The 14,527-nt window shown below is 44.8% G+C and overlaps 1 protein-coding gene across 1 annotated transcript; it reads right to left on the bottom strand.

Annotated features, from left to right (window-relative positions):
- Positions 1–4,674: 4,674 nt before the first annotated feature.
- On the bottom strand, positions 4,675–14,002 carry TXN (thioredoxin). Its single transcript, XM_082301210.1, has 5 exons — positions 13,847–14,002; positions 7,956–8,060; positions 7,231–7,290; positions 6,333–6,398; positions 4,675–4,902 (listed from the first exon to the last, which is right to left on the bottom strand). The coding sequence occupies exons 1-5, from the start codon at positions 13,868–13,870 to the stop codon at positions 4,840–4,842; spliced, it is 318 nt and encodes a 105-aa protein (XP_082157336.1). The 5' UTR covers positions 13,871–14,002; the 3' UTR covers positions 4,675–4,839.
- Positions 14,003–14,527: the final 525 nt, after the last annotated feature.

Genomic DNA, 14,527 nt, shown 5'->3' with positions numbered 1-14,527 from the left:
TGCACAGGGCTGGTGGGTGGCAAATGCCATGTGCCAGGCACCCCCTCCTCTAACATTATCACTCTGCAGCTGAGCTTAAAGGCTTTCTGGGAAGGGGTGAGGTCCTGGTGGTCCCACTGGCTGTCAGAAGTTGTGCAAGGGCTTGGTCCTCCTCAGCACTACAGCAGTTCTCTATTGCATGTGTCTGCAAAGGTGGAAAGGGTGTCAGCTCTGCCCAGGGCACAGGGGCCATTCTTCAATCACCTTGTAGCCGTGGCTGTGCTGATAATCATATCTGGTCTTTTTGTGCTCCTTTTCTGCAGTCCACATGACCATGTTTGTGCCCCTACATAAGTTACACGTCGCAAGTAGGGTGGCAGTGGGATTCTTGAGACTTTTTTATCCCAGTTAATGGAGGATGTAATATATGAGAGCAAGAGGAAGAGTTTATTTAATCTTAAATGTAAACAGCTGCAGGCTTCATCATTTGTTGGCTAAATAGATCTTCATTTATACATATCATTATTTCTAGAGTAGTGGTTTAACTGCTTAACACCTTATACTTGCCTGTGCAAAACGAAGCGGTCTCTAGACTTAGAGTTATTCCAGGCTAGTAAATATGCAACTTTTGTGTCCTGTTCCTAAGCAATGCCAAGCTGGGGCTGGTGGCAGTAACTTGTCTGAGCTCAGGACACAGTGGGTACCCTCCTTGAGGAGTTCACCATGGCCTGCTACACCAAAGGCAGCCTCAGGAAGCACTGGGAATTGTTACAGAAGGCTGTGGTTTGTTGAAATCAGGGAACTATCCCTGGAATGCATTGCTGCCTGATGAGCTTCTCTCATGGTCCCCCCAGGGTCGGTGCCTACAGGAGGGGTCATGAGACACTATCACCCAGCCACAGTATTCATTCTTATGTGAGATCTATTCCCCAGCTGGATCAAATCCAACCTTAAACTTGTCACCACATCTGCCTGTACTGAAGCAAGCAAGCCATAGCTCAGATCCTTTGCTTTTATCTTGCTCCCATGACCCCTTACTTTAATTGCTCATCTCACACCGTTGGCTCCAGACAGGTTAGCTTGCTGCTGGCCATTACCTACAGTGCAGAGAGACACCTTCTGTCCCTATCCTCAGCCCGTTATCACTAGCTCAGTGTGGGCTCAGCCTTCCAGGAAGCTGAAAGCCTTTGGAGCAATCCTACTAAGTGGTGCTAAAACCACTGTGTTTCCATTATCAGCAGGCTTCACAGCTGTGAGTACTGTTCATGGTGTGGGTCCTTGCTCTCCCCGAGGTGCCCCTCTCAGAGGAACTAGAAACAAAGAAAGGTGAAATACCAGACTTCATTGTCTCCCTGAGCAAATGTGTACTTACTCAAGTAGAGGGGAAATGACCCAAGCCTGGTCTAAAATTCTTCCTTCTTCTGTGCCTTTGGACCTAATGCCTGGCTTCACCGCCCCCTAGAGTCTGTTTATACCTCTGTCACGTCCATGACAAATGCTCCAATTCCTGTAAGCCAGCCAGATGGTGCCACGAGGATAGTAGGAGCCCACCTTCCCCCATGCATTTCCCTCTAGCCCATTACCTAGAGGTACTACCATCACCCCCGCACTGCCAGAGAGGTACAAGCACAAGGCATTCCCAGAGCCTGCCTGTGTATACACACATGTATAAAACCCACAGACAGCCGTGGCCACCTTGTGGCAATTTACATGTCACAAGCTTGTGTTTGTCAGCTGCAGCTAGAGATGGGACTTTGCGCAGCTCCCATGCCTTCCTTACCTTGTCTGTCTGCCAGCCTGGACCATCTCAGCTTCCTCTCTCCAGAGGAGGAAGAACTGCATTTCAGGTGGATGTCCTTCCCCAACATCTCCTTAAGATTTTTACAGGTTTCTCAAACTCATCTAGTTCCATCTTTATCAAGGTTTTGGTACTGGGGATGTTGCAGGGGTGGCTTCTGGTGAGGACGAGAAGCTGCCACTACATCAGATAGAGCCGGTGACAGCCAACTCCAAAAGGGACTTAAACAATGACCAAAGCCAAGCCCTCTGTGATACCTGAGTTTAAATAAAAGTGCTAAACTATAGCGGCAGGGGGAAAGGAACAAGAGTACATGAGAAAAAGCATCTTGTAAGACACCTTCACCTGGTCAGACTCTCTCACCCCTCACCAAGGGTGAGGGACCAGCACAACAGCATTAATCCAGCAAGGATTTCAACAGCATGTTCTTCCAGCCAATTCCTTGGGTGGCTGAAAGCTGCATGTCAATGGAGCTCAATCCAGAGGAGCGGCTATGCCACAGTTTGTTGGCATTGGTAAAACAATGTAAGTAATTTTTTAGTTTGGTAGATCCAGCTAGTTTTGAATAGTTAAGAAATTAAACATTAAAATTATTACAAATACTCTTACTGGAATCATTCCAGAGGGGAATCAAAGTCTAACTTATTCAGGTCAAGGACAGAATGGAAAACAGATGGCTAGCTCAGTTGACTGCTGCAAGAGATCGAAGAGACATGTGGGTGATTAAGCACCCCACATACATGACATAACTTCCCCAAGTGCACAAGAGCCTTTTCAGAACCCCTGGATGAAAGTAAGGAGTGTCACTATTGCACTGCAATTTGGTCACGCACAGTTCACTTATCCACTCACTGTGACCCCCTGGCTCTTCCTTTCATGTTAGTCCTCTCTCATTAAACCTAATTATTCCAGCTACGTGTTTTAATTGCTGTACTCAAGGAAGTACTTCTCTTCCTGTTGGCCAGCCCATTATAAGGAGGCTATGTAACAGGCCTGCAGACAAAAACATCTTGCTTTTCTTGTTTGACAGCAAGGCATAGATCCCAGCTATTTCACAGCCAAATGACAGAGACTGCAGTCGCTGCCTGATGGGAGAACTTCTTCCTGAAACCCTTATTCCCAGAAGAAACCTTTCTATGTTGTTTTTTCTCTGCCATGTACATCAAGTTTACCAAACACTCAAGTCAGTTGGCCATCTACCACCTCTCTTAAAGGCGTATTTTCAGGTCACTGGATCAAAGCAGCCAATTCTGTTCATGCAAGCAGCAGACCACAGAGTTTAATGAAAGAGTGAATGCTGTGCTACTGCCTGGCACATAGCAATGCTGGCATCACGCCTTCACACAAAAAACAAGCAAAAAATGCACCCACTGAGCTCTCTACAAAGTATCATTACTTAATTCCCATGTGGGAGGGCATATGGCTAAAGCCCTAGGCTTTAGCAAGGATACTCATGCCCATTCCATTTAGAAGAAAATGCTTATTTGCTGTACCTAGGCTTGTTAAAGACCGAAAGACCCTGTCCTTGCCTGTTGAAAGACTCAAGCCAGTTCCCATCCTGAACTAGGGTTCTCTTGTCCCAGTAGGGGCACTTTTGCTCTAGGAATGGAGGCTCCTTGTCCATGGCAGCACTTGGGGCAGTGGTTTCCCATTTACCTTTGAACAGTTCAAACACAGAGCTGCATTTCTCTTAGTCAAATAGCCAGAGCTACATGGAAAATATTTCCCATGTTCTTCTCATTGAATAATCACAACTCAGAACTTACATCCAAGAAGAAACCTTGATGGCTCATCCTCAAGAAAAGGGTGTGGCCGCTTCTTGGACTAGAAAAATCTTGTTTCAAATTGGGAACATATAAATTAAGCTGTTCAAGGCCCCCAGTCCTCCAGAGCCATGAAGAAATTCATGCATGCTTGTGAAGTGAGTGTAAGGCTGAGTCATGGGTGAGTTCCCTACCACAAAGACAAGAGGCTCACTCATTCCACATTGTGTGCATATGCAGCAGGAAGTCTAGCTTTTCCATGAGTGATACTCAGTGAGCAGCACAGCTCACTAAGCTGTACCCACTGCTAGGTACAGCCCTGCTCCCTTCTTTACTGAGTTCTTATACAGGACAACATTGAAGCCAGCAAGGAAGCCATTTTGATACAGTGGAAAAAACACTGTTCTTTGTAACAGTGCCAAGAGTAGGTGAATGGCAGGTATAAAAAGGCTGGCAGGTCAGCATTCATCTAGGCAGCCTGATTCAGGATTGGAGGACCACAGAGTCCAGTTTACTGTCCAACACAGTGTCAAGTATGTTTTAAAAGTGCAACAGTGCAATCAAGTGAAAATTACAAGAGTATATAAATATAAATTCTCTTGACCTTAAGACATTACAAGTTTCACTTCTTCAGTCATTTGCTCCAGACTATTGCCTAGGAACCAAGCAGCCCAACTCAGACTAAACACACTTTGTTACTAATAGAACCAGAAGGTACACATGCCAATGACAAGGAAGAACTGAAAAAGCAAAAAGGCAGCAAGTCCAAGTTCTACCTTGCACTTCCAGGGTAGGATTGGTATTATGCTATGGAAGGACAAGTCTTAGCTTTGAAGTCTAAAAAGTCTTTTAACAAAAGAAAGAACTATCCTACCCAGTGATCACCATCTTTTCTCCAACTCCCCTTTCTGTGTTTTTAAACCAGATTATAGCCTGGTGACTACCATCTGAGTAAGGTGGCAGCAGACTTCTCCTAAAGCAACCATCATGGCTATCCCATGTCAACAATAGATGAGGTTGCCTTTGACAAGTCTTTGTATCCAGACAGTACTCCTTTAACACAGCAAAATCTGACACCCACCTGACACAGAATTCTTAACATTTTTGTTAAACACACAGCAATATCCAAAAGTGAAGAGTTTATACTTTATTGTACTCATATACATGGACCAAGAAGATAGTTTGCACCACTTAATCTAGCTAGCTTGTTTAGTTGTTGGTTTTTTTTTTTTAAGTAGAAAAGTTACAGGCTGTAATTTAGCCAAAGCAGTCATGCTTCAATGTCTTCATGGCTGGAGATTAGACTAGACTTTTAATGGTCTCTTCCAGCTTCTCTTTATTGGCCCCGGAGAACTCCTGCACCTGTAAAGAGAGATTGATTTTTAGAACTCTTGCATTCAATGCTTCTTAACATTAGTTGCATAGTATCCAGTCACATATGCGCCTATTCAATTCTGCTAAAACCTAAAATTTTTCCCATCCTCAAAACAGAGTATTTTGCAGATATCCATGTATTTATTTCCCACACAACTCATGCGAAACAAAATACTATCAAACACTTCCAGACTACCATTGATCCTGAATCAAGATTGTGGAAGACTCAAAGAGGCTTAAAGAGACTCTGAAGGTCCCCACATATCAGAGGCAGCTTAAAATCACCTTGGCTTGCTCAGGACCCTACCAATCAAATTCTGGAAGGACTGTTCCAAATGACCTACCCCTGCACCTGGCTTCTCCTGTGAGAACTGTTCTTTTTGCAACTTACAGGAAAAATGATAGAGGCAACATTCCTCTGCTGTCTCAAAACCAGCAGCTCTGTCTTCCTGTATCTACAGGGGTACAAGGTACAGAGCAGACTACACTACAGGCCATGAAACTTCTTGCTTGATATAAAAAGCAACACATTGACTGTCATGCTGTAATCACAATTCTTCCAATAACATCACAAAGTTGTGTAAGTTTACCCTAACAGAACTGTCAAAGGTTCAGACTGACCCCATACTGAACTGAAAGTCACCCTACATGTGACACTCAACTATACAGGGTATAATTCCATCCCCTTCAGCCATGAAAGTTACATCCAAGCACTGTTTTCCTTTAGAAAAGCCTACCTTCAGCTTGCTTGGCAAACTAAAAGCCTAAGACAACACATTCAGCTCAGGAAGTTCAGGCACAGAGCTACTCAAACTGCCCTGCACAGGCAGCCCACTGTGCTGTCAGAGCACAATCTGCATCCCATCTCAACCATCTCTTGGCAGGGCAGACACAAGAGGTCTGTTCAGTCCTTTAACAGGGACAGGACCTTCACTTCAAAGATTATACAGCCTCTGTGTGAAATAAGCTAAACAGTTGTTTGTTGTATATAACCTCAACCAGGTTAGAGACTTCTGTTTGGGTGGGATTCCACAGGCACCTATAGTCATGTCTCTGCTTGAACACAAGCTGCATCCAGATGACAAACACTGACCAAGTAAAGAGCAGGGTGCTAGGCAGATAGACCAGCAGTCTTAACACTGACATCTCACCCTGCTATCTCTCATGAAGCTCAGCCTGTAAGATTGACCTGTAACTAACTCAGTTCACTACCTGTGAACAACAGTTTGCATCACCAGTTAACTGCTGGTTACATTTGCTGCGGTACTAAGATGAACTTGCTTGCTCTCAGGAGTGCCTTAATGCTAGTGGTGCCACAGAGACATAATCAAGAGAAGGCAGACTAAGTAGTCCAACACTCCCAATCTTCTTTGAAGTGTTTAGCTTGCCTGCTCCAGTTCCAAAAAAGCAGAGCCTACCTTCTTTCCGTTCTTGTAGAACTGGAACGTTGGCATGCACTTCACATCACAGTGTGAAGCGACATCCTGGAAGAGACAAAAAACCAATTTTTCAACTGGGTATATTCTCAAGGATGTTGAATTTAGAACCCACTCTAGCTGACTTCTGTTTAGGTGACAGAGCAAAGTCACTGCTGCTCGAGATAAAGTAAAAAGCACTTTGCTTGTCCACCACTATCAAAACCAGTGCAGTATTAACATCTCCCTGAAGTAAACCTTAAAGATCCCCTCTTCAACATTTAGTTCATGCAATAGCAAAAACCTTAATCTTAACCTGTACTCTGTGTTTGGAAAAAACCTCTGCATCAAAACAGATGTCTGTTTGTAGGACACAAGAGCCCTATGGCAACTCTTGGGCTTCCATGTAACATTTTTCAAGTACCTATTTGGCAATACTGAAACTGCAATACCACAGACATTTTATTGCACTTAATTCAAGACCTAATTTCATTTTTAATGAAAGACAAAACAGTGCCAAGAGCAGTGGAGACACCAGACAGATCAGTAGGTTGTGAACCATTAGGTTTAATGAAGATTGCATCAAAGCAGCTTAAGACCTTAGACTAATGCTCCCTCCCAAAGTAAAGGGTCAGTGCTCCCAAGTTATCTGACATATGCCATAGGACTTCAAGGGTGCAGATAACCAAGGCATTTTGTTCTGTTCAGGTATTCTCAAAAAAAAAAAAAAAAAAAAAAAAAAAAAAAAAATCATTCTTTCCAGCTAGCTAAATCCCTATGTTTCAATTTTAAGTTGAAGTAAACTCCCGTTTTTAGTGTGTGAAGACATTTTGAAAAGAAGTCTCTGTCACTTGTGTGGAAGTCCTTAGCTGTCTTCCCTCAGCACCACCCCACAGCTTACCTGGGCATCATCCACATCGATCTCTATGAACACCACATCACCATACTTCTCACACAAACTCTAGAAAGAAATAAAAATAACTATGCAGTTGCAATGTTCCAGGAAAGCTTCCTGAAAAGATGCATTCATATAAATTGAAAGGCTGGTGCTGCTTAAACTGCTAGGATACATGCTTTATTATCTTAAAGCAGCTATTTTACTACCACAGCAAAAATCTTCTATTCTGCTCCAGTCTGTTTCTGGAAGAGTCTGTGGAAATCTGTTCTTCCCACAAGGACCCACATATCCCAAGACATAGGTGGAAGGCCTTCTCTTGCAGCCTTTAGCTGATCACCAAAAGATGCTACTGTTTCTCCTACTTTATCAGGAGATAACATGGCCACCTAAACACAGCTGGAGAAGTTACATTAACTGTTTACAGAAGGGTAAGCATTGTTTCCTCTCTGTATCCTACTGCTTGAAGCAGTGCAACTGGCAGGTCTCTGCAGACCTGAAATACATTTAAGCACCAGGACAAAAGCTAAACCTTGTATTAGTTCCCAGCTATATCAAAGGTCAGTCTATTTCACTTGGTAGTCTTAAAACCAGATACTTCTGCAACTTCTTTTTCCAGGAAATGATGGCAATCACATAAGGCAAAAGGAATTTTCCTCCATGTTATTGTCAAGCAACACAAACATTTATATACAGTTCAATGCAGAAATAAACCCAGAAAAACTACTTACATGGAAAAAGGGCTTGATCATTTTGCATGGTCCACACCACGTGGCAGAGAAATCAACTACTATAAGCTTCTCACCAGCAGATTTCAGTTCTGCCTCGAATTCAACCTACAAGAAAAAATATTGAACACATTAATGATTCCCCCCTCCTTTCCTAAAGGATATAAGACTAATCCCAATGATGGCTTGCTCTCAGACCTAACACACTAATCATTATGGCAGCTCTTAAACACTTAACTGGGTTATTTGTACCATCATGTAAGTGCTCCAATATGAATTGCTTTCATTGGTGTTAGCAGCAGTCAGTGTCTTATGACTATCCAATTAGAAAACAGCCAAAATGCTCAGTCAGTCTAACTCACTGAATTGTGGGAACAAGCTAGAAATTCTCTAGTTATGATGCTCAACTCTGCCAGCTCTGTGTTATCCCCTAAATGTGATCCTTACTGTTTTTCATAATCCAGATCTCATTTCTGGATTGGTAGCAAGACTTACTTTCTTCTGGGACAGACTTTCCTTTGCAGAACTTGAAAAGGACAGAAACAAACCTTTGTACAGTCCTCCACTCTGGTGACTTTTCCAGTCAATAGCTAACATTAAAATGATATTTTGTGTTTTACTCTAAAGCATGTTTTTGAAAGCAACCTCATAGGATAGTTATTTTGCCAAGTGAACCCACATTTGACATCACTAGCCAAAGCAATGCTACACATACAGACTACACAAATAAACACCCAATACTTATTCAGAGTCTTCAAATCTGTGTGTTACACTTAGTCACACCAATCATCTGTGGACAATATTCCTTGGAACTAAACATTCTTACATGCCATTACTCATTTTTGCTGGTCAAAAAGTGAATGCTTTGATAGAACTGAAAGACATTAAAAGCAATAAATACTTGCATGCTAGCAAAAGGCTAACAAATATCTCAGGCAGAAGCAGAAAGTGCTGGCCACCTACTTCCTGACACTGTCAAAGAAAGTACAAGCCACTTCAATGATTTTCAACTTCGTTGTCTTGGCAATCAGGCTTCAGGAGAACTGTTAGTACAAACTTCAAAAGATAGCTACTTTAGTCCCCCCAGCTTAAGAGAGCAAAGCACTGGAGTCCTGTCAGCAACAGCTGACTGAAAGGAGTGTGGTTACTTGCCAGATGTACACAGGGGTTGGTTTTGCAGTGCAGGAGTTAACTAACTCATCCCAGCTTCTGCAATCAGCCACAATAAACTGAGACTTGACTCTAGTAAGCTAAAGAATGTCATGCAGGTGAGGAGCCAAAAGTGCACACAGTCAAACTGGACACAAGTGTATTTAACATGCAAGCAGAGATCCTGCATGAACATTCTTATGTATGTATAATCCTATGTGAAAGTCTCCACAGCTTCCTGTAACTTTCAAATACACTCAGCTTTACATCTCCCTGTTAACAGACTTTTTCCCTCCCCACATAGCTCTCTTCAGAGATACAGCATCCATGTTGGTTTTTCTATCCTTGCATCTTGGACATCACAGCTACTCTGATACAAGATCTGTTGTAACACTGCACACCACGTACCCCCATTCTGAAAGGGATGGGAACAGTTAAGTGTTCCTGTCTCCCTACATTCCCCTACTCCTGTACTGACATAGTACGCATTCCTGCACTCAATCCCACCAACAGAGTTTAATGTCCCTTTACACAGCAATCCACGATTGCTGCTCCCTCCCAGTACTTATAGTGTAAGTTCCTCAGTCAAGCCTCACTCCTTTTGGCCTTGAAATCCTAATATTGATTTTTGGTATAGCTTCTCAGACCTCTGCACTGTAACATCACCACTCTATTGATTCCACTTCCTGCAGCTGCCAGCTTGACCATCCTCTTTTAACCTGTAAGTCTCCTGTCCAGCTACATAATTACTGTATTCTGCAAAAGGACGCCCAGCCCTGGAATGTGTTAATCATATGGCTACATACCTCAGGTTTGCTATTGCATAGAACAAAGGGAAAGTGGAACAGCATCGTAATTACAGCTGGTCACATACCATTCACCACTAGTGGTGACCTGGTCCTGACTACAAATCAGGTGTTACCCTGTAAACCCTCTCTAATATCAGCCAAAATTGCTGTAGGACAGTTAAAAGAGATGCTGGGTCTGAAGGTGTTACCCCTGCAAGTTAGAAAATATCGAACTAGCATGAAGTTCCAAAAGTTTTTCTAGTGAGCTTAATTTCTCTGGAGGACAGAAGACAGTAGCAGGAGCAAAACAAAAACAAGCTGCTTGACCTGTCCAACTGACTTCACTAGTTGCCTTTCATGCTAACTGTGAAGTGACAACCTTTCATATAAAAAACTAAAAAAATCTGTTACCAGAAGGAGAACCTCCCATCACAAGACTATTTTGTCACACTTTGAGACAAAAATTTGAGAGGATCTTACAGCTTTGTTAAAGAACATTTTTTTCAGGTAACAGCTCACTGGGGGAAGCCTCAGCTAGCATGCTGGTCAATATTGGTTTGTTCTTTGGGTTTGTTTTTTTTTTTTCTTTTCTTAAATATTTAACTACAACCTCCCTGAACACACACAAGATGTCAATTTTGCTTCTATTGTTGTCCAGCAGAAAAGGGCATGCTACCTTCAACAAACACATTGGTAGCAGGCATCTGTTCCCAAGAGCCAAGTAAGAAGGTCTAATAATGAAAGCCTCTAGTGCCTCAGAGGCTCCCAGTACCTCCTTCAAAAAGGAGGCTGCTGGCCACAGATGGTGCTGAAAGGAGTCTGCTGCTCTCAGCAATAGATAAGATAGCTCCACACTATCTGGCAGATTTGATTAAAGTTTGGTTGTAAACATTATTTTCAACACATATCAAGTCACCCTTGAACTTGCCCAGTCATCAGCTGACTGCCAATGGTTACTATGTAATTTAGTGAGGTTTTTTAAATACAGAAGCTAGCATAAACAGACCAAAGGTTCGACTGCATGAACTCCCTAGCACACAGCACTTCTAAAACTATCACTTGTAGCTGAAACTGCAATTTTTCAGCATTTTCTTTAACTCAAATAACAAGAGAGGCAGCTAGAATGAAGAGGAAAGCTTTGACAGCTTTTAAAGTTTATATACCCCATTACCTTCTGCTATAAAAGGCAGTATGTCCCACAGCCAAACCCTCTTACACTAGTCACTCATCTCAAGGCCACTACAAACCAACCAAAATACTTCTCCTTCTGTGCTCTAGCAGGTACTACAGCGGGATCAGTCAAGCACCCTGAAAATAGCCATTCTTCAGAAGCGAGTCTGTTTCTGGAGAGATGTGTCGGGAGAAGGGGCATATCTAGCTAGGTCTCACTCACAGAAGTCCTTGCAGACAGCGCAAGAATGGGTTTTCCCCTTTGTATCAGAAAAGAATACAAATGTGCTTTACTGAAAACCAGAATTAATCCAGAAATCCCAGTTGCACTGTGCTTGAATACTCTGGGTGTTACTGATGTTAAAATGCTGTTGTCAGCATGACTGTTGAGTCCACACTCTCCATGGATGAGCAACAAAACTCTGCTTTAACAGTGCTTTAACTAAAGCAGACTATTAATCAATGCTCACAGCTAGGAGGATAGTGGAAGCCTGGCTAACTTAGAACAGGCTCTTCCTTCAGAGCCAGGTTTGACTTGCCATGTGTAATCTGTTCCTGTGTGTAACAAACCTCTCAAATCTTACACCAAAAGTTTGCCCCTCCTGTGCCATCACAAACAGAGAAGGGGGAAAAGATGCAAAGCAGAACAACAGTTTGAGGTTGCATTCACACACCATTCTCTCTCCAGGACCTGAATGGTAAGGCATTTCATTCTTAAGGAGCTTCCGGCGTTCACCGGTTTTTGAGCTGCGGTCACAAGTGTTAGTTTGTATATTTATGTATCAGATGTCAACACTTTTGCGGTCCAGTGGGAGAGGTCTGACATGCTTTTCATTTATAAAGTGAACTGACTGTAGAAGAGCACAGCCTAGAAAACAAACTTGGATGTGTGAGAGACTGGAAAGACTGAGGTCTCAAAACATTTTGGAGTGCAAATGTGCAGGGGAAGGGGCAGGTCAGGCCTTGCTCCGGTGAGGCAGTGCACTGCCCCACACACCCCATCCTTAAGAGACCATATCCCAGCCGCACAGTGGCTGCCAATCACAGGCACACTAGAGGCGAGGGGTATTTAAGGTCGAACATGCTGCTAGCACATGTCTTGACCCTACCTCCTATTGGAATTTCTAGCAGCTGAACACCGCTGGGACCCAGGAGTTAGTAGCTATATGTGCCCTTTTCTATATATTTTCTGTCCTTTTCTTCTTCTAATTCCCTCTTCTCAGAATTTTTGAGTAACCTGCAATCAAACACACTTGGAGTTTGCTAAGTTGAATGGGCTAAGTTAATGCTTTGGGAAGTGTTTTATGTAGACTGAATGTTGCACTAAACCTTTTGCCAAAGTTCTCTGATTTTCTAAAGTTGCCAGTAAAGTCTTTTTTGTTATTTTGATCTCTTGAGAATATCTTGTCAGTACTTCTCCCCCGTGTCTAACTCAGAGTACATGAACAACTGTAAGCCCTGTTAAAGACCTTGTAGAGCGAGTTTTTTGGGGCCTCACAGGATGCCACACAGCGTCACTTGCAGATGCCTCAAAATGAGATCAAACTGACATTTGCACCAAATTTCAAGTTCAAAAGGCGAGACTAGCCAAACAGGATTTTTCCTGAAGTGAAAAGCTTGTTAAGTTTGCACGGAGAATATTTTTTGAGACTTGGGTTCCTAAGTTACAGCTAACAAATACTCTATTGTTGTCTATCAACCACATCAGCTGCTGTGCACAAGACCACATGCTATTTCATCAGCAGCATGGTATTCTCCATGTGTTGGTCTAGGCCTTATTACCATTCTGTACCTCAAAGCCACAGATGTGTTTGTATTCACAGAATCATCCAAAAAGTGATGTGCTGCATTAGCGTAGTGAATATGTCAGACAGCAGCATTACAAGGGAAATACTACTTATGCCAGCAACTCCTGCTATATAAGTATGGGTAATAGGCTCTAGCAGTCCCATTCAAGTCAAGAAAAATGGATTCATTTTTCCATTATCTCCTACCCAGAAAGGCAACAGAACTTAGGCCAAACTCCAAGAAAGCAGTCTAGTCCTCTACACACTAGCAGAACATAAGGCAAATCGGGACTGCTAAATTAGGGTACTGTATCACAAAATCCGTTATGTTGGAAAAGACCTCCGAGATCGCCGACTCTACGTGACCCAATACCACACTGTCAACCAGACCATAGCACTGAGTGCCACGTCCAGTCCTTTAAACATCTCCGGGGACGGTGACTCCACCACCTCCCTGGAAAGCCCATTCCAACGTCTAATCACCCTGTCTTTAAAGAAATTCCTCCTAATGTCCAGCCTAAACCTCCCCCGACGCAGCTTAAGACTGTGTCCTCTCCTCCTGTCGCTGTAGTACCCTGCTACCCGCTTGAGAAACGAAGCCTTTTCCTTAAGACTTTAAAGTGCGATGAGCAACAACCTGTCATAATGTGAAGTTGCATCACCTCCCTGCTCATTCCGACTCCCCCAAGTCTCAGGTCGCGCAGTTATTTGTTCCCTCTCTCTGGTCTGACCGAGCCCTCCGCGCGGTTTCCCCCGTTCCCGCCGCATGGCTGAAGCAGGCTCCGCCTGCCCGGGCAGCACACCGGCTCTCACCCGCCATCTCCCGCAGGCCAAGGCCTCTCGGGAGCCCAGGGCAGCCCAAGCAGGGTCCCCTGACTGCCTAGCTGCCCCCAGCAGCTCTCTCTCCCCGTTCGCCCGCCCCGTCGGGGAAATGATGCTCATCCCGCCGCCCGCCCCTCTCCCAGCTAAAGGACATGGCCGCCTCGCCCATCGGACTCACCAGGCTGCCCACGGTCTTCACCATGGCGGCGACGGCTGGGAAAAGAGGGTCGGTGGCTTAAAGGCAAGAAACCAAGGGCTTCGTCCCCGCGCTCGTCTCGGTTTCCTCCCTCGCCTCCCGCTGCCCCAGCGCTTCTCCCGCGCCGCCCCAGCCGCCCTTTTATCCCCAGCGCTGCGCCGCGCCGCGCATGCGCGGGCCCCGCCCAGCCCCCTGCGCTCCCCGCGCCCCCCCCGCGGCGCCCCTGGGGCCGGGGTGGCCGGGGGCCCTGGTGAGGGGACCCGGCGAGGGGCGCGGGCTGAGCACCGCCGGGCGGGGCGAGTGCGTCCCCGCCGGCTGCCAGGGAGAAGCGGCAGCAGCAGCGGAAGAAAGGAAAGCCCAGGAAGGCTGAAAAAGTGCTGTGTAACGATGAGCAGGAAGTGCTCGGCCTCCCCCCTCCGTCCCCCCCCGGAGCAACTCTGTCTGACGCGGCGCTTTGCTCGCCTTGCGAGAAGGGGAGCTGGTGTTTCCCGTAATGCGAGCAGAGCGCGGCTGCTGCTGCAAAGCTGGAAGGCGGGAATAAATCACGGGAATATTTTTTTCTTTTTCGTTTTTTTCCCTGGTTGTTTTCCTTCCCACCACCAAAAGCATGGAGTGGCGCCGTTTCTCTGTGGGATGCGGGCCTTTCTGCAGCGCAGAAGGCTC

This window comes from Coloeus monedula, assembly GCF_965178545.1.
Source record: "Coloeus monedula genome assembly, chromosome: Z".
NCBI lineage: Eukaryota > Metazoa > Chordata > Aves > Passeriformes > Corvidae > Coloeus > Coloeus monedula.
The sequence above is the reverse complement of the archived record's forward strand: the minus strand, read 5'-3'. Positions and strand labels throughout refer to the sequence as shown.